Source organism: Scyliorhinus canicula, chromosome 15, assembly GCF_902713615.1.
Source record: "Scyliorhinus canicula chromosome 15, sScyCan1.1, whole genome shotgun sequence".
NCBI lineage: Eukaryota > Metazoa > Chordata > Chondrichthyes > Carcharhiniformes > Scyliorhinidae > Scyliorhinus > Scyliorhinus canicula.
The window spans coordinates 79,719,596-79,740,759 of NC_052160.1; the positions used below are offsets into that span (position 1 = coordinate 79,719,596).

Here is a 21,164-nt window from a genome sequence, read left to right on the forward strand (position 1 = left end):
ATTCTGGCCTCACATCTGCCCTGCTACACTTCAGTCACATGGTGTAGTCCCAATCAGACACTCATCCTTCCTGCAAGGTACGAGACCTCAGGCAAGTAGATCAATGAGCTTCAGTCTAAACTCGATTCCGAGCCCAATCCTGATTCCAACTTTATTTTGAAATCAAGCCTGATCCTGAGCTCACTTCTAAACGTGATCCCAATTTGAACCCCCAAGCACGGTAGCACAGTGGTTAGCCCTGTTGCTTCTCTGCGCCAGGGACCCAGGTTTGATTTCCGGCTTGGGTCACCGTCTGCATGTTCTCCTCGTGTCTGCGTGGGATTCCTCCGGGTGCTCCGGTTTCCTCCCACAAGTCCTGAAAGACATGCTTGTTAGATGAATTGGACATTCTGAATTCGCCCTCTGAGTACCCAAACAGGCAGCGGAATGTGCCGACTGGGGGCTTTTCACAGTAACTTCATTGCAGTGTTAATGTAAGCCTACTTGTGTCACTAATAAAGACTATTATTATTATAATTATAAACCGGCATCCCTGTCCTGAACCTGGTCAGATCACAAGCCCAATCCCTGGCGCAGGCCTGGTTTTGAGCCCAATCCTGATTCCAATCCTCAGGCCAAGCTGACATGCTTTTATCATCAGGGGTAACTCTGATCAGAATCCACCTGACTAATTCCTGTCCTTCACCTTTTCCTGTCCAACCCTGCCACTGAGGCTAATTGCATTTTCCCTATTGGTGTTCTGGCATTTGTTTGTCTACTCAACACACAGGTGTTCCTAGCCTGTTCTTACTCTGCTGATTTACCAACAGAACCACATGTTGTGGGTGACACACATGTTAACACAACATCTCGAGAGCAATTCACCCAGGTTTATCCAGCAGAGGTATGGTATTGGGGCAGGGTGCTGGTATGTGAACATGTCCCCAGAATGTCTCAAAGTGCTTTGCAGCCAATGAAGTAGGTTGAAGTGTAGCCACAGTTGTAATGAAGGGAAATATGACAGTTTATTCACAGCAAATTCACTAACAGCAATGTGCTCATGACCAGAGCATCTATTTATTGGTATTGATTGGGGATTAAATATTAGCCCAGACACCAGGAAGGACTCCTGGTTGTTATTCGAATAATGCCATCTGACTATATGTCTGCTTAGTAAGAAGTCTTACAACACCAGGTTAAAGTCCAACAGGTTTGTTTCAAACACTAGCTTTCGGAGCGCAGCTCCTTCCTCAGGTGAATCTGCTTGATGTCTGCTATATGTCTGCTTGACAGGGAAGATGGTACATTGGTTTAACATCCCATCAGAAAGCTGTTATCTCTGACAGTACAGCTCTCCCTCGGTACTGCACTTGAGTGTCAGCCTGGATTATGTGACTCTCTGTCTCATTCTCGAGATATCTCCCTCCCTTTTTCCATTTCCCTCTCTTTCTCCTTTCTTTCCACTCTGACTGTGTTCTTCTTTGCTCCTTCTAGCTGCCCCTGTGCCCCAGTGAAGATTGGAACCATTCAAGCCAGCTCCTCCGGACAGGTGAGGCTTCAACATGTTTCAACAATACTGAATGCTTCCCCAACTTCATATTTCACACAATGAGTGTTGGGGAACAATAAGTCCACTGGAATTTCATACAGGAACAATTGACATTTATCTCTCATTTGAACACATCTCCAAGGTGTCACACAGTGCATTCTAACCAAAAGATTTATTTTAAATAAAGGCATTGTTATTTAGTCAAAAGACTGGTTCACACTTGGATTTTACTGTGCAGTCAATTCGCACGCAGGAAAAAGGTTATGTTACGACACCCTGTGCCAGTGCTTGGTCAATTCCAACTTCACAGACTCTGGAAATCGCTGGGCCTCTGACAGAAATCTTTGTGTCCTCATTGGCAACAGGTGAGATCCCAGAGGAATGAAGGATAGCCAATGTTGCACCGTTATTTAAGAAGGGCTGCAAGGATAATCCGGGTAATTCTTGGCCAGTGAGCTTAACATCAGTGATAGTGAAATTGTTGGAAAATATTCTCAGAGATAGGATCTATGCACATTTGGAAGTGAATGGTCTTAATAGTGACAGACAGCATGGTTTTGTACGAGGGAGGTCATGTCTCACTAATTTGATTGAATTTTTTGAGGAGGTGACAAAAATGATTGACGAGGGAAGGCCTGTGAATGTTGTCTCCATGGACTTTAGTAAAGCATTTGATAAGGTCCCTCATGGCACGCTGGTGCAAAAGATTAGATCACATGGGGTCAGGGGTGAATGAGCTGGATGGATCCTGAACTGACTTGGCCATAGAAGACAGAGGGTAGCAGTGGAAGGGTATTTTTCCAAATGGAGGTCTGTAATTAGTGATGTTCCGCAGGGATCAGTACTGGATCCTCTGCTCTTTGTAATATATATATAAATGACTTGGAAGAAAACATAGTTGGTCTGATGAAGATTGTCAGAGAATACAACAGGATATGGACAGGCTGCAACATTGGGCAGAGAAATGGCAGATGGAATTTAACCCAGACAAATGCGAGGTACATAGAACATAGAACAGTACAGCACAGAACAGGCCCTTCGGCCCTCACTGTTGTGCCGAGCCATGATCACCCTACTCAAACCCACGTATCCACCCTATACCCGTAACCCAACAACTCCCCCTTAACCTTACTTTTTCTAGGACACTACAGGCAATTTAGCATGGCCAATCCACCTAACCCGCACATCTTTGGACTGTGGGAGGAAACCGGAGCACCCGGAGGAAACCCACGCACACAGGGGGAGGACGTGCAGACTCCACACAGACAGTGACCCAGCCGGGAATCGAACCTGGGACCCTGGAGCTGTGAAGCATTTATGCTAACCACCATGCTACCCTGCTGCTGGAGGTGATGCATTTTGGTAGATCCAATTCAGGTGGGAGCTATAAAATAAATGGTAGAACCATCAGGAGCATAGAGACACATAGAGATCTGGGTGCACAGGTCCACAGATTCTTAAAAGTTGCAGCACGGGTGGAAATGATGGTAAAGAAAGCATATGGCATGCTTGCCTTCATAGGACGGGGTATCGAGTATAAAAGCTCGCAAATTATGTAAAAGTTATATAGAACATTGGTGAGGCCACATTTGGAATACTGTGTCCAATTCTGCCAATTAGGGCAGCACGGTAGCATGGTGGTTAGCATAAATGCTTCACAGCTCCAGGGTCCTAGGTTTGGTTCCTGGCTGGGTCACTGTCTGTGTGGAGTCTGCACGTCCTCCCCGTGTGTGCGTGGGTTTCCTCCGGGTGCTCCGGTTTCCTCCCACAGTCCAAAGATGTGCGGGTTAGGTGGATTGGCCATGCTAAATTGCCCGTAGTGTCCTAGAAAAAGTAAGGTTAAGGGGGGGGGGGTTGTTGGGTTACGGGTATAGGGTGGGTTTGAGTAGGGTGATCATTGCTCGGCACAACATCGAGGGCCGAAGGGCCTGTTCTGTGCTGTACTGTTCTATGCTCTATGCTCTATGGTCACTGCACTTCCTGAAGGACGTGGAAGCTTTGGAGAGAGTACAGAAAAGGTTTACCAGGATGTTCCCTGGTATGAAGGGTATTAGCTATGAGGAGAGATTGAATAAACTGGGATTGTTCTCCCTAGAGAGACGTAGGCTGAGGGGCGACCTGATAGAAGTTTATAAAATTATTAGGGGTATAGATAGTGTGAACAGTTGGAGGCTTTTTCCCCAGTGGAAATGACAATTACAAGGGGGAACAAATTCAAGGTGAGGAGGGATAGGTTCAGTGGAGATGTGCGGGGGAAGTTTTTTACACAGAGGGTGATGGTGGCCTGGAATGCACTGCCAAGTGAGGTGGTTGAGGCAGATACATTAGCGACCTTTAAGACTTATCTGGATAGGCACATGAACAGACGGGGTGGAGAAGGTTACAGGGGGTTGGTCTAGATAGGACACGTGATCGGCGCAGGCTTGGAGGGCCAAATGACCTGTTCTGTGCTAGTATTGTTCTTTGTTCTCACATGTAAATTAACCAATAATTTGTATATTTTCCTGAGATCAGGTGGTGCAGTGGTTAGCACTGCTGCCTACGGCACTGAGGACCCGGGTTCGATCCCGGCCCCAAGTCACTGTCTGTGTGGAATTCGCACATTCTCCCCGTGTCTGCATGGGTTCCACCCCCACAACCCAAAGAAGTGCAGGTTAGATGGATTGGCCAGGCTAAATTGCCCTTTAATGGAAAAAAAAATTGGGTACTTTAAATTTTATATATATATATTTTCCGTACCGGCGCCGAGGGGAGGCGTGAACCATTCCGGCGTCAGGCCGCCCGGAAGGTGTGGAATCCGCCGCACTTTCAGGGGCTAGGCCGACGCCAGCGGGGTTGGAGCTGTGCCAACCGGCGCGGAAGGGGCTTGATGCCACGCCAACCGGGGCCGAAAGGACTCTGCCGGCCGGCGCGAGTTGGCGCATGCACAGGAGCGCCAGTGTGTGCTGGTGTGATCCCAGTGCATGCGCAGGGGGTTCTTCACTGCACTGGCCATGGCAGAGGTTGACAGCAGCCGGCGCGGAGAGAAAGAGTGCCCCCACGGCACAGGCCCAACTGCGGATCGGTGGGCCCCGATCGCGGCCCAGACCACCGTGGGGGCACTCCCCCATGGCCAGATTTCCCTGCGACCCCCACCGAGGACTCCGCAGGCCGCCCGCAAAGCCAGGTCCCGCCGGTACGTACCCGGTATGATTTATGCCAGCGGGACGAGCTGGAAACAGGCGGCTGCTCGGCCCATCGCGGGCTGGAGAATTGCCGGGTGGGCCGCTGCCAACGGCCGCCGATCAGCCTGATTACCGCCTCTGCCCAAACCCCGGTTCTGGAGAATTCAGCAGCCGGCGTCGGGGTGGGAATCACGCCCCCGCCCCACCGCACCCCCCACCCCCACCGCCGATTCTCCGGCCCGGCGGGGGGTTGGAGAATCCCGCCCCAGACTTGTAAGTAAAACACAAAAGAACTGTCTATTTACAACAAGAGGAGTTAAACATGGAATGGCGACAATAGAACAACGGTCTGCTAATTTAATTACTTCCCTAACGTCATCCCACCCTCCACCCACATACACACAGACAGACACAGAGTGGAGAAGGGGTAAGATCAAAATAATGGGGATTAAACGGGACAAGAGATGAGAATCTTCGCTGCTAAGGTAGTGGTCTTTGTTGGCGATGATCTTCTCAGAATGCAAGGTGTTGAAAACCATTGGTTGGTTTGGATCTTCTCATGTGTGTCTCCAATTAGAACTCTCAAACTGTAAGGCTTTATGTGGGAAGTTACCTTCACTTCCATCGACTTGGCTTTCACAGAAAAGATTCCCGTCCGGCCTTTGCAATTCCAGCCTGCATCCCAGATCACCATCAGCTTCACTCAGCTAAATCTACAGTCCTCAACATGAGGGTTTTAAATAGGCTTTCAAACAGCCCCTCTCTTTATCCTGAACTTTCCAACAGCTCAGAAACCATTTTGAGCTCTGGCCTCACAGTTCAGAACAGAAATTGCTACTTGCTGACAGCTCCCAAGTTGTTCAGAAAGAAGAAGGCATTTGGTCACAAGTCCTCAGCTGAGAGATGACCGTTTTAGCTTCCAGTGGAACCTTCACAGGCTGGCTGGAAGCATTTAAATCACCAGGCAGAGAGGTGATAGAGTCCAGACTTACTGAGTGGGATTCTCCGAGCCTCCGTGCCGAAACCGCGATCAGCACGAGGGCGGAGAATGGACATTGACGGCGAAATCCGGCTCGACGCTGCTACTGCGATTCTCCGGTCCCCAGAGAATCGCCGGGAATGGCGTGCATGCGCCGTCTACGCAGCGCGGGTAGGGGGCCATTGACAGAGGCCCCTATGGTGATTCTCCAAAGACAACTGGCCGAGTTCCCGACGGCGTGGCTCTAACCACATTTTGCATGTCGGGTACGCCCGGTGGCGGCTGTGAACTTAGTCCACAGCCGCCCTGGTGGGGGGCGGGGGGATCCTTCACCAGGGTGGGGGGGGGGGCGGTGGCGTGTTAAAATGGCTATAGTTTAAAAGCAGCCAGCAAGACAGGGGTTAAAAAGGGAAACAGGACAAGGATTTAAAAGAGTTTTGTTACAGTTAGATAATAAGATTCTTTTTACAGATGTTTGTTTAGGAATACAGAATGATTAGGATATTAGGAGGGTGATTTTCCCCAGTTACTTGAAGATTAAAGAATCTTGGAGGTAACTGAAACAGAGTTTCAATGCTGTCCATCTTTCATGCTGGTTTCCATGGCTGGTTTAGCACAGTTGGCTAAACAGCTGGCTTGTAATGCAGAACAAGACCACCAGCACGGGTTCAATTCCCGTACCAGCCTCCCCGAACAGGCATCGGAATGAGGCGACTAGGGGCTTTTCACAGTAACTTAATTGAAGCCAATAAGTGAGTATTATTATTCTGCAAGATGCCACCTTGAAGCAAGTAATAAGAATGGCTGTCTCAAGATCATTGAAGAGGCGGCAGGGTTTCTCACTGCTGAATTAATCACCTCTCAAAACAGCAACCAACTGAACAGGAATAAAGAATTCATAGCATTACAGGGTAAATGCTGAGATGTTTCCTCTTATGGGAGAGTCTAGGACCAGAGGACATTATCTCAGAGTAAGGGGTCACCCATTTGAAACAGAGATGAGGAAGAATTTCTTCTCTCAAGAGAGTAGTGAATCTGTGAAATTCTTTACTGCATAGAGCTGTAGAGACTGGGTCCTAAGTATATTCAAGGCTGGACTTACGGTGATGTCACGTAGCAAGACACACAAAAGGTGGCTCCTGCCCGGGTCTTTGTTTTTGATCCCTTTTGCCCATTTTGTGATGTTCACTGTTTTGTATATCAGAATGTCTTGAGTACATAGTGTTGAACAAAGAACATCAAACTAAGTAAATTAACAACGCTGATTTATTTGCAGTACTTAAATTAGATTAAAACAAGTTCCGAGGTAAAAGGATACTAAACTAAACTATATGATATCTCTAATTACAGAACTCTTAACTGTGCAACTAATCTCTCTCATGCCTAAACACCTTCTCCCAGAATCCCAGGAATCACATGATATTTATAATAGCATCTATTAATAGCATCTTTTAGCATTACTGTTTGTTGCCTTTGCAATCTTTCACGCAGCGTTTCATTTCAGTGAAGCTCACTATGCCTATCAAACATTTCAATAACTTTGTTATATTTTTGTTTGTCAACTTCATTCTGAGTTATATATCTAAAGCCAGCGGTCCAGTCATTATTAACAACAGCGCTATCTTTCACTGATTACTGGCCACATCGAGGTCTAAGGCTGAGAGGTACAATTCAAACTGCTGTTTGAAAATCTTTCAGTTCACATCTACTTTACCCGATATCCTGAACTGCTTTGGAATCTGCAAACCCTCCACGAAGCTTCAACTGGGCACTGTTCTTTGATACGACTGGCTTCCACAATCGGAGTCTGGTTGAGACTTTTTTTCGACCTTCGCAAGATTTTTTTTCTCGGAGAGTTTTGCTTTCTCTCTGTAAACTTTACTGTACTACTTTAGGAACCACTCCTGGTATCATGGGAACCTGGTACCTTAATATTTCCATTCCTGGTGGCATGTGATGTTCTCTGTTTTGTATGTCAGGATGTCTTGAGATGTACTGTTGAACAAAGAACAACAAGCTAAGTAAATGAATGAAGCTGATTTATTTACAATACTTAAATTAGATTCGAACAAGTTCCAAGGTAAAACGATACTAAACTATATATCTCCAACAACAGAACTCTTAACTTTGCAACTAATCTCTCCACACTTAAACACCTCCTCCCAGAGCACCCAGCAATTACAGATCAGTTAGTTTAACATCAGTGGTGGGGAAAATTCTCGCAGCAATAATTCGGGACAAATGAATTGTCACATGGACAAATATGGGTGAATTGAAGATTTGTTTCGGGGGAAACTGGAGTTTTTTTTAATGAGGTAACAGAGAGTGTTAATGAGGACAATGTTGATGAGGATTTCCAAAAGGTGTTTGATACAGTGTTGCATAGCAGATGTGTGAGAAAGATTATAGCTCACAGAATAAAAGGGACAATACCTAACATGGGCAAGAAATTGGTTGAGTGACAGGAAACAAAGAGTAGTGCTTAGTTCCAAGAAAGTCATATTGGATTTGAAACATTAACTCTGCTTCTCTCTACGCAAATGCTTCCAGACCTGCTAAGCTTTTTCAGCACTTTCTGTTTTTCCCTGGGCTTTCTAACTAGGGGCAAAGAATATAAGAGCAAGAACTTATGTTGATATTTTACAAGACGCTAGTTCAGCCTCAACTAGAATATTGCATCCAGATGTGAGTGCCTCACTTTCGCAAAGACGTTCAGACGTTGGAGAGAGTGTAGAAAAGGTTCACGATAATGGTTCCTGGGATGAAAAATGTCAGTTATGAGGATAGATTGGAGAGGTTAGGACTGTTCTTCTTGGAACAAAAAAGGCTGGGAGAGATTTGATAGAGATGTTCAAAATCATACGGGGGCTGGACAGAGTAGATGGAGAGAAACAGTTCCATTAGTGAAAGGGCGAAGAACATTAATTGGCAAAAAAAACACAAGAAACACAAGGAAAGCCAGTTCACACAGTGAATGGTTAGGGTTTGGAATGCTCTGCCTGAGAGAGTGGTGGAGGCAGACACCAATCAAAATATTCAGAAGGGAATTCGACTGTTATCTGGGCTGTGGGGAGAAGGGGAGAATGTGGGTAAATGGCACCAAGTGACCTGCTCATTTGGAGGGCTGGTGCAGGCACAATCTGAATCTCTATCCCGGGACGCCCAAAGCAAGTTTCCCGATGGGACGGAAAATTGAAAAATTGGGATCGGCGCCAGGCATCACTGGCGGCAGGATCGTGTTTCACACCAGCAGGAGGATGTAAATTAAAAGAAATTGGTCATTTAGCGGCCCGGCATCCAAATCTCCGACCCTCCGTGATTCTTCGATCCCCTGGGCTGGGAATCAAGTGGGAATTCATCACTCTCTGGTTCCTCATCTCAGTTTTAAAGGATCGTCCCTTTAGTCTGAGATGGTGTCCTCTGCTTCTAGTTTTTCCTACAAGTGGAAACATTCTCTCCATGTCCACTCTATCCAGGCCTCGCAGCATCCTGTAAGTTTCAATAAGATCCCCCCCTCATCTTTCTAAACTCCAACGAGTCCAGACCCAGAGTCCTCAACCGTTCCTCATACAACAAGCTGTTCATTCCAGGGATCATTCTTGTGAACATCCTCTCCAAGGCCAGCACATCCTTCCTTAGATATGGGGCCCAAAACTGTTCACAATACTCTTATACAGCCTCAGAAGCACATCCCTGCTCTTGTATTCTAACCGTCTTGACATAAATGCTAACATTGCATGTGCCTTCATAACTGCCGACTGAACCTGCACGTTAACCTTAAGTGAATCATGAATAAGGACTCCCAAGTCCCTTTGTGCTTCTGATTTCCTCAACATTTCCCCATTTTAGAAAATAGTCAAAATTCCTCACACTTTTCCACATTATATTTCATCTGCCACTTCCATTGCCCACTCTCCCAGCCTGTCCAAATCCTCCTCCAGCCTCCTTAAATTCTTAATACGACCTGTCCCTCTACAGATCTTTGTATCATCTGCAAACTTAGCAACAGTGCCTTCAGTTCTTTCTTCCAGATCATTAGTGCATGTTGTGAAAAGTTGTAGTCCCAGCGCCGACCCCTGAGGCACACCACTAGTCACCAGCTGCCATCCTGAAAAAGACCCCATTTACCCCACTCTATACCCTCTACCTGTCAGCCAATCCGCTATCTATGCCAGGATCTTACCCTTAACACCATGGGCTCTGAACTTATTTAACAATCTCCTGTACGGCACCTTGTCAAAGGCCTTCTGGAAATCTAAATAAATCACGTCTATTGGTTCTCCTTTGTCTAACTTCCTTGTTACCTCCCCAAAGAACTCTAACAGATTTGTCAGACATGCCTTGACGAAGCCGTGCAGACTCAGTCCTATTTTATCATGCACTTCCAAATACTTTGCGATCTCATCTTTAATAATGGACCCTAAAATCTTACCAATGACTGAAGTCAGGCTAACCGGCCTATAATTTCCCATCTTCTGCCTCCCTCCCTTCTTGAACAGCGGTGTTACATTAGCCACTTTCCAGTCACCTGGGACCCTTTCTACCTCCAGTGATTCCTGAAAGATCACCACCAATGCCTCCATAATCTCCTCAGCTGTCTCTTTTCGGACCCTGGGATGTAGTCTATCTGGTCCAGGTGACTTATCCACCTTCAGACCTTTCAGTTTCCCCAGAACCTTCTCCTTAGTGATGGCCACTGCACTCACCTCCCCCCCCCCCCCCCCCTTATTCTCCTGGAGCTCTGGCATCCCACTGGTGTCTTCCACCGTGAAGACTGATGCAAAGTAACTATTCAGTTCATCTGCCATTTCTTTGTTTCCTATTATTACTTCTCCAGCCACGTTTTCCAGTGGTCCATTGTGTATTTTTGCCTCTCTCTTACCTTTTATATATTGAAAAAAACTCTTCCTATCTTCCTTTATGTTACTAGCTAGCTTTCACTCCCCTTATTGCTTTTTTAGTTGTCCTCTGCTCGCTTTTAAAGGATTCCCAATCCTCTGGCTTCCCACTAATCCTCGCCACCTTGTATGCTTTTTCTTTAGCTTTTATGCTGTCCTTGACTTCCCTGTAAACCATGGACCTGGTCTTGCCCTTAGCATATTTCCTCCTCCTTGGGATGAATTTCTGTTGTGCCTCCCAAATAACCCCTAAAAACCCTTGCTACTGCTGCCCTACTGCTCCACAATCTTTTTAGCTGTAATATTACGTACTGGAATGGCCTCTAGAAACTGAGTAGACACATTCGTTATAGTCAAAAGATATTGATTCCCACTTTTCGTTTTAGGAAGCGGTCCTACGCAATCAATTAAGACCCTTGTAAAAGGTTCCTCAAATGTTGGACTGGGTACTGCTTGATGTTTCCCTATCACTTTACATGTGTGACATGATTGGCAAAATTTAACTACAACTTTATGTCCAGGCCAATAAAAATGTTTTTGTATTTTTGCTTGAGTTTCCGTATTCCCAAATGACTTCATGTGCAACTTGCAACACCTCCTTTCTATACCTTACTGGCAATACCACTTGACGAACTTCTGCATATGTAAAGGTCTCCATTTTCTCATCAAGACATCACTTTTACGGTAATAACACTCTGGTGGTACACACTCAGATTCCTCTTTCATATATGCTTTCTGATACATCCATTTTATTTCTCCATCTTTCTGTCGTAATTCCGCCAATTTTCCTGAACTAAAAATATCTGCCTCATCCTCCACATGTTCATGTTCTTTTTCAACCATCTGATCAAAAATCGTTTATGTTAATTGCACTTCAACTTCATCTTCACTCTTTGATTTCTCCTCTTGTCTTAACCTGTGACGTTGCGACCTTGTTACTACACAATCCGGAAAAAAACCAGAATATTCGTCCTTCGACACTTCAGTTGTCTGATTTTCCACTGGCTTATCAACCACAGTAGGCAGCACTCCCACCTGCAATCCAGTATATCATGGCCCAAGATAAACTGTATTCCTGGACAAGATAGTTTCTCCATTACTCCTACTACCACTTCACCACCCTCCACTGGACTTTCCAACCTTACCTTATATAATGGAACACTACTCCTCTCACCCTGAATTCCACATATTACCACCTTTTCTGGCAACGTTCTTCCCAAACTACATAACTCCTCATCTCTTACGATTAAAGATGGACTAGCTCCTGTATCTCTTAAAATTGTGACTTCTTTACCTGCTCCTCCTGATACACATTACTAAACTTTACCCACACAATTAAATTCTTTAACGAGATCTGGCACCTTCTTATCAATCGCCTCTTGATTAGGCTCTACAATCTTTTGCACCTCCTTTGCTTCACTTGGGCTTTCCTTTACCACTTTAAGAAACCCCACTGTCTTATTCTGTTTAACCACATCAGCCTTCCCAGTGATTTTCTTCAACCACCAACACTGTGACTTTACACGGCCTAGTTTATTACAGTGAAAACATTCGAAACTTTTCATTTCTTTTCCACCCTCCTGGATTTCTTTTTTAATCTGAGGTACACTCCTTATTATCTCCCATCAGATCACCTTTATCTTTACCACTTGAGTATTTCTGATGTCCCCAGTTTCTATCCCTCAAGGGCTGAAATTGATGTTGGAAACCAAGGTTTGGTTTATGAACTAATTCATAATCATCTGCCATTTCTGCTGCTAATCTCGCAGTTCTAACCCTCTGTTGTTCCACATGAGTTCTCACTACATCATGAATTGAATTCTTAAACTCCTCCAAAAGTATAATTTCTCTGAGAACTTCATACGTTTGGTCTATTTTCAAAGCCCTTATCCACCTATCAAAATTACTCTGTTTGATCCTTTCAAACTCCATGTATGTTTGACCAGGTTCTTTCCATAAATTTCTAAACCTTTGTCTGTAGGCATCAGGCACTAGTTCACATGCACCTAAGATGGATTTTTTCACCTCATACGACTCAGATACCTCCTCTGATCGTGATGCAAACACTTCACTCGCCCTACCTACCAGCTTTGTTTGAATCAGCAGTGCCCACATGTCCTGTGGCCTTTTTATTTGTTTCGCTACCTTCTCAAATGAAATGAAAAAGGCTTCCACCTCCTTCTCGTCAAACCTTGGCAATGCTTGGACATATTTAACTAGATCCCCACCAAGCCTTCGACTATGACGCTCTTTCTCACTATCCTCATCACTATCATCCAACTGTACGTTTCCCTTAATGTCTGCCAATTTTAATTGACTGTCATGTTTCATGGCCATTTTCTGAAGTTCAAACTCTCTCTCTTTATCTTTTTCCCTGATCTGTATCTCTCTTTCGCTTTCTTTTTCCTCTCTCTCTCTTTCTTTTTCCTCTCTTTCTTACATATTCAAGCTGCTTTAATACTTTCTCATGTTCCATTTGTTTGAGTTGTAACAGAATTTTTGCCATTTACAATGCGTCAAACTGTATCTCAGGCAACTTTAAATGCTTAGCCGCCACCATAATTACCTCATCTTTTCGCATTTTGTCAGGTAATGTTAACTGCAATGTTTTTGCCAAATCTTTTTTTTTTTTAATTTAGATTACCCAATTATTTTTTCCAATTAAGGGGTAATTTAGCGTTGCCAATCCACCTACTCTGCACATTTTTTTGGGTTGTGGGGGCGAAACCCACGCAGACACGGGGATAATGTGCAAACTCCACATGGACAGTGACCCAGAGCCGGGATTCGAACCTGGGACCTCAGCGGCGTGAGGCAGCTGTGCTAACCACTAGGCCACCGTGCTGCCCTGTTTTTGCCAAATCTAACAGTCTGCTTTTAGTCTCTGTCCGTAAGGTACTGCGCGTGACCGTCTCCACCCCCAAAACATTCTGAGCCTCTGAAAGAGCCATTGTCCACAACAAACTCCCTACCTAAACTAGAATACCACACCTGAAAAGCAACCACAATATGCTCACCCTTCACTATCTTTAAGTTCACTATTGGCTTGCAGCTACTGGATCTGAGAGATTGAAACACAGGTGCACTAATGATGATTTACCAAAATTCACTAGACTCTGGGGTGGTCCCGGTGGATTGGAAATTAGCAAACGTGACACCATAGAACATAGAACGATGCAGCGCAGTACAGGCCCTTCGGCCCTCGATGTTGCACCGACATGGAAAAAAAAAACTAAAGGCCATCTAACCTACACTATGCCCTTATCATCCATATGCTTATCCAATAAACTTTTAAATGCCCTCAATGTTGGCGAGTTCACTACTGTTGCAGGTAGGGAATTCCACGGCCTCACCACTCTTTGCATAAAAAACCCATCTCTGACCTCTGTCCTATATCTATTACCCCTCAATTTAAGGCTATGTCCCCTCGTGCTAGCCACCTCCATCCGCGGGAGAAGGCTCTCACTGTCCACCCTATCTAACCCTCTGATCATTTTGTATGCCTCTATTAGGTCACCTCTTAACCTTCTTCTCTCTAACGAAAACAACCTCAAGTCCATCAGCCTTTCCTCATAAGATCTTCCCTCCATACCAGGCAACATCCTGGTAAATCTCCTCTGCACCCGTTCCAAAGCTTCCACGTCCTTCCTATAATGAGGCGACCAGAACTGTACGCAATACTCCAAATGTGGCCGTACTAGAGTTTTGTACAGCTGCAACATGACCTCATGGCTCCGGAACTCAATCCCTCTACCAATAAAGGCCATCACACCATAGGCCTTCTTCACAACCCTATCAACCTGGGTGGCAACTTTCAGGGATCTATGTACATGGACACCGAGATCCCTCTGCTCATCCACACTACCAAGAATTTTACCATTAGCCAAATATTCCTCATTCCTGTAATTCTTTCCAAAGTGAATCACCTCACACTTCTCCACATTAAACTCCATTTGCCACCTCTCAGCCCAGCTCTGCAGCTTATCTATGTCCCTCTGTAACCTGCAACATCCTTCCGCACTGTCTACAACTCCACCGACTTTAGTGTCGTCTGCAAATTTACTCACCCATCCTTCTGCGCCCTCCTCTAGGTCATTTATAAAAATGACAAACAGCAACGGCCCCAGAACAGATCCTTGTGGTACGCCACTCGTAACTGAACTCCATTCTGAACATTTCCCATCAACCACCACTCTCTGTCTTCTTTCAACTAGCCAATTTCTGATCCACATCTCTAAATCACCCTCAATCCCCAGCCTCCGTATTTTCTGCAATAGCCGACCGTGGGGAACCTTATCAAACGCTTTACTGAAATCCATATACACCACATCAACTGCTCTCCCCTCGTCTACCTGTTCAGTCACCTTCTCAAAGAACTCGATAAGGTTTGTGAGGCATGACCTACCCTTCACAAAACCATGCTGACTATCCCTAATCATATTATTCCTATCTAGATGATTATAAATCGTATCTTTTATAATCCTCTCCAAGACTTTACCCACCACAGACGTTAGGCTCACCGGCCTATAGTTACCGGGGTTATCTCTACTCCCCTTCTTGAACAAAGGGACCACATTTGCTATCCTCCAGTCCTCTGGCACTATTCCTGTAGCCAATGATGACCTAAAAATCAAAGCCAAAGGCTCAGCAATCTCTTCCCTGGCTTCCCAGAGAATCCTAGGATAAATCCCATCAGGTCCCGGGGACTTATCCATTTTCACCTTGTCCAGAATTGCCAACACTTCTTCCCTACGCACCTCAATGCCATCTATTCTAATAGCCTGGATCTCAGCATTCTCCTCCACAATATTATCTTTTTCCTGAGTGAATACTGACGAAAAGTATTCATTTAGTATCTCGCATTATCTCCTCAGCCTCCACACACAACTTCCCACCACTGTCCTTGACTGGCCCTACTCTTACCCTAGTCATTCTTTTATTCCTGACATACCTATAGAAAGCTTTTGGGTTTTCCTTGATCCTACCTACCAAAGACTTCTCATGTCCCCTCCTTGCTCGTCTTAGCTCTCTCTTTAGATCCTTCCTCGCTTCCCTGTAACTATCAAGCGCCCCAACTGAAACTTCACGCCTCATCTTCACATAGGCCTCCTTTTTCCTCTTAACAAGAGATTCCACTTCTTTGGTAAACCACTGTTTAAAAAAGGAGGTAGGCAGAGAGCAGGAAATTATAGGCCAGTGAGCTTAACTTCGGTTGTAGGGAAGATGCTGGAATCTAACATCAAGGAAGAAATAGCGAAGCATCTGGATAGAAATTGTCCCATTGGGCAGACGCAGCATGGGTTCATAAAGGGCAGGTCGTGCCTAACTAATTTAGTGGAATTTTTTGAAGACATTACCAGTGCAGTAGATAACGGGGAGCCAATGGATGTGGTATATCTGGATTTCCAGAAAGCCTTTGACAAGATGCCACACAAAAGGTTGCTGCATAAGATAAAGATGCATGGCATTAAGGGTAAAGTAGTGGATAGAGGATTGGTTAATTAATAGAAAGCAAAGAGTCGGGATTAATGGGTGTTTCTCTGGTTGGCAATCAGTAGCTAGTGGTGTCCCTCAGGGATCCGTGTTGGGCCCACAATTGTTCACAATTTACATAGATGATTTGGAGTTGGGGACCAAGGGCAATGTGTCCAAGTTTGAAGATGACACTAAGATGAGTGGTAAAGCGAAAAGTGCAGAGGATACTGGAAGTCTGCAGAGGGATTTGGATAGGTTAAGTGAATGGGCTAGCGTCTGGCAGATGGAATACAATGTTGACAAATGTGAGGTTATCCATTTTGGTAAGAATAACAGCAAATGGGATTATTATTTAAACGATAAAATATTAAAGCATGCCGCTGTTCAGAGAGACCTGGGTGTGCTAGTGCATGAGTCACTGAAAGTTGGTTTACAGGTGCAACAGGTGATTAAGAAGGCAAATGGAATTTTGTCCTTCATTGCTAGAAGGATGGAGTTTAAGACTAGGGAGGTTATGTTGCAATTATATAAGGTGTTAGTGAGGCCACACCTGGAGTATTGTGTTCAGTTTTGGTCTCCTTACTTGAGAAAGGACAGACTGGCACTGGAGGGTGTGCAGAGGAGATTCACTAGGTTAATCCCAGAGCTGAAGGGGTTGGATTATGAGGAGAGGTTGAGTAGACTGGGACTGTACTCGTTGGAATTTAGAAGGTTGAGGGGGGATCTTATAGAAACATTTAAAATTATGAAGGGAATAGATAGGATAGATGCGGGCAGGTTGTTTCCACTGGCGGGTGATAGCAGAACTAGGGGACATAGCCTCAAAATAAGGGGAAGTAGATTTAGGACTAAGTTTAGGAGGAACTTCTTCACCCAAAGGGTTGTGAATCTATGGAATTCCTTGCCCAGTGAAGCAGTTGAGGCTCCTTCATTGAATGTTTTTAAGGTAAAGATAGATAGTCTTTTGAAGAATAAAGGGATTAAGGGTTATGGTGTTCCCGTACCAGCCTCCCCGAACAGGCGCCAGAATGTGGCGACTAGGGGCTTTTCACAGTAACTTCATTGAAGCCTACTCGTGACAATAAGCGATTTTCATTTAATTTCATTTTCGGGTCGGAAAGTGGAGCTGAGTCCACAAAAGATCAGCCATGATCTCATTGAATGGCGGAGCAGGCTCGAGGGGCCAGATGGCCTACTCCTGCTCCTCGTTCTTATGTTCTCATGTTCGTATGTCACAGTTGTTCTCCTTCCAGGAATGGACAGGTGGAGCTGCAAGGTGAGCGTTATCGCAGTAATTCTTTTGCTGCCTCTGTCTGGACTGCCCTTTAGTCAGGAAGACCCTGTAGGGTTTTGATTTGATTTGATTTTGATTTTATTGTCACATGTACCGAAGTACAGTGGAAAGTATTTTTCTTCGGCCAAGGGAAAGTACACAGTACATCCATAGTGGACAAAAAAGAAAATAGTTTTAGTAGGTCAGAACGGTGATAGGAAATAAAAGAAAAGGGTCTGGGGAAGAGAATTCGCAGAGAGTCGCCAAGCTCTGGTGCTAACGTGGTCTTGTTCTTTAGTTAGGGAATCTCTGTGAGTGGCGTGTTCATTCAGCTAGGTGGTCGCTGTGAGGGAAGGGGTTCCTTTAGTCAAAGGTCTCTGTGCGGGGTTCCTTCAGTTAGGGTTTCTGAGGGGTCTCCTTATTCATGGGTCTCCCTATTAAGGGGGTCTATGAGGGGGAGGAGCTCCCTAGTTAGGGAGCCCTGGGGTCATCCCCACACTTGGGGGAAGCGGCACACCCAGGAAATCCAGGGGTGGGGGGGCTACTTTATGGTGCATGGGAAGGAATGAGGGGTTCTGATTCTGATGCTGTTCCGCACACTCCAAATGACGGCCCAATAGCAGGATTCCCTCAGGAATCCCTTGTATTCCTCACCATGCATCATTTTGCATTGGCAAGGGATTGCTACCCGATTTGCACTCCCAGGGGAAACATAAATTAGTTGCCATTTTCTTCTGCAGAAGAACACAGGGCTGGATTCACTAGTTTTGAACCTAAGTGCGGAGGATCTGTGGCGTTTTATGTCAAAAAATTGGTGCCGATCCTGCGACCGGTGAGGGGCGAGCAGCCGCGCCGCATAAAACTCCCGGCTCCCACGGCTGGGGAATGTAGACATTTTTGATATATTTTTATTGTATTATTTGCCTGGTGCAGTTATGTTACTAAAATGACTTCGGTTAGAGATATCCAGATTATGGGCTGGATTCTCCGTTTCTGGATTCTCCGTTTCTGAGACGAAGTGCAGACGCCGTTGAGTAAGACTCAAGACCTGGTATGGATGCTCCTGTTTCCTTTTCAAAACAGCAGGTTTGAATTTCCTCCAGAAAACAGTAATTTCTTTTCAAGTTAGCAAGTAGTCTGGAAACGGCTTTTAAAATGCAGGTAGGGGTAAATCCTTCTTTCAACCTGTGCAGAACAAAATAGTTCAAACTCAAAGCGAAGGTAAAACCAAGCCAGTCAAGCTCCAACCACACAATGACATCACTGAAGCCATATCATTGTGATAAGACAAAAACATTTCGTAAAGGGACACTCCCTGACAGACAGGCATCATGATCAGTGCAGGGTCAAAGGGCCTGTTCCTGTGCTGTACTCTTCTCTGTTCTTTGTTCATTATGCGCTCCGTTGCACATTCTATTTAAGAAGTGTCATTGTTGGTCTCAGAAGACTCCCCAAGAGGAAGTTTTCCACAGAGTAAAGCAATTGTTGCATTCCTCAAACCTGTTAGTACACTTTAAACCATCTAAAGAACTGATAATGACCTGCGGCACCTCTCCATATGGAGTTGGTGTGGTGTTGTTCCATGAGATGACGATGGCTCTGAAAGGCTGATAGGGTATGTGTCAAGAACCCTCTCCGAGACCGAAAAAGGCTACTCACAAATCGAGAAGGAAAGACTATCAATAGAGTTTGTCATCAAGAAATTCCACATTCATGGTCGATACTTTACCATTATTTCTGACCACAAACCGCTCTTGGGTCTCTTCAAAGAGGCCAAGGCTATCCATCCGATCGACTCGGCAAGAGTTCGAATGATGGCCGTTAATTCTCTCCACCTATGAATATACTTTCAAGCACTGACATGGAACACGCATAGCGATTGTGGATGCTCTTAGCCACGTGCCCTGGTGTCATGAGAATGTCGCTTTAAGAAATGTTTGGCTGCTCATGTTACTGCAGTGATGTCAGAGTGTGGGTGGAGCTGAGCTCTACTTCTGCTTTTTAGTTTCAGTTTGAGAAAGCTTGGGTGTGTCTGTGAGCTGCACTGCTGTTGCTCTCTGCCATGAAAGACTATCTCTTCATCATTTGGTGAATTCAGCAGAAGTATAAATGTTTTCAGTCTTGAATGTAAACCCTGATGTGCTCCTGTTTGGAGGTTTGTTAAGTATTTTGGATGTTAAAAGAACAGCACACAGATTATTTAGTGTTGTATTCTTTGGGGGCGTATTTGATTTACTGGTTGCTAAGATGTTCACTGTTTTAGAAAGGTTAACTTGAGTTCATAGAATAAACATTGTTTTGTTTTAAAAACCACTGGTCCATTTTCTGCTATACCACACCTGTACAGTGGGCTGTGTGCTCCCCATACCACAATCTATTAAAAGTTGTGGGTCAGGTGAACTCCCTGATACACTTTGGGGTTCTCTAAACCCTGACCCATAACACTTGCTATGGAGGGCGCCCAGCAAAGGTTTATCAGGCTGATTCCTGGGATGGTAAGACTGTTATATGAGGAGCGACTAAGTCGGTTAGGATTATATTCATTGGAGTTTAGAAGAGTGAGAGTGGATCTCATAAAAATTTACAAAATTCTAACAGCATTAGGCAGACACTGTCCTCCTCAAATTCACAATGATCCCTTACTGCGTTGCTTATGGGAAACTCCAACCGGATAAAGATCTCCACCTCTCAATCTGCTCCTTATAAACCAATGTTAACAGGCAACACTTACCCCTCCCCAGGCCCGCTTGGTTCTGGGGGAATAGTTTTAAAGAGACTCTACATGAGCATGCAATAAGCCTATTCTGCCGTTCTTGCACATTTCAACACCACCAACATCACAGCCTGCAGCTTCAAGAAGAGCAAAGAGGGTGCAACCTGACCTCTGTGTGTTTCAGTGGGCTCATTGTAAGATGCCATCTCAAAACGTTTAGGTCTGACCTGTGTTTTTGTTTGTTATCACAGATGCGTTTAACGCCACCGCCTTCTTTCCTCGTAGACTGGAAGGGCAGACTCCAGTTGTCCTGTGTGCTGAATTCAGCTGAAATTTAGTAACATTTATTGAGCGCATTATGCATCCATGAACCCCATTGGGGTAAACCTTCCTTTGTACGTCTGTTCCTTTGAAATAATAATATTCTCAATCGTATGTGACATTAGTAGAGGAGTGGCATTGAAACTTGGCACTGTGCAAATAAAAACTATACACTGGTCTGATCGTGTTGTTATTTAACAGAAAACTGCTCACAACACATATTTGGCCCAGGGTGGGCAGTGAAATAGGTGAGGCAACAGAAACTTGCATTTATACAGCAGCTTTAACAAAGTAAAATTAGAACATAGAACATTACAGCGCAGTACAGGCCCTTCAGCCCTCGATGTTGCGCCGACCTGTGAAACCATCTGAAGCCTATCTGACCTACACTATTCCATTTTCATCCATATGTCTATCCAGTGACCACTTAAATGCCCTTAAAGTTGGCGCGTCTACTACTGTTGCAGGCAGGGCGTTCTACACCCCTACTACTCTCTGAGTAAAGAAACTGCCTCTGACATCTGTCCTATATCTACCACCCCTCAATTTAAAGCTATCTCCCCTCGTGTTGGTCATCACCATCCGAGGAAAGAGACTCTCACTGTCCACCCTATCTAACCCTCTGACTATCTTATATGTCTCTATTAAGTCACCTCTCTGCCTTCTCTCTAACGAAAACAACCTCAAGTCCCTGAGCCTTTCCTTGTAAGACCTTGCCTCCATACCAGGCAACATCCTAGTAAATCTCCTCTGAACCCTTTCCAAAACTTCCACATCTTTCCTATAATGTGGTGGCCAGAACTGCACGCAGTA

At 45.1% G+C, this 21,164-nt stretch overlaps 1 protein-coding gene across 1 annotated transcript in view; it reads left to right on the forward strand.

Moving 5' to 3' along the window:
- Nucleotides 1–20,529, forward strand: part of LOC119978160 (myosin-binding protein H-like) — a 226,472-nt gene extending 205,943 nt beyond the window's left edge. Inside the window, exons 10-11 of the mRNA XM_038819597.1 lie at nucleotides 1,474–1,528; nucleotides 20,282–20,529. Coding sequence (XP_038675525.1) covers nucleotides 1,474–1,493 — 20 coding nt within the window. The 3' untranslated portion in view covers nucleotides 1,494–1,528; nucleotides 20,282–20,529. The remainder of the gene's footprint in view (nucleotides 1–1,473; nucleotides 1,529–20,281) is intronic.
- Nucleotides 20,530–21,164: the final 635 nt, after the last annotated feature.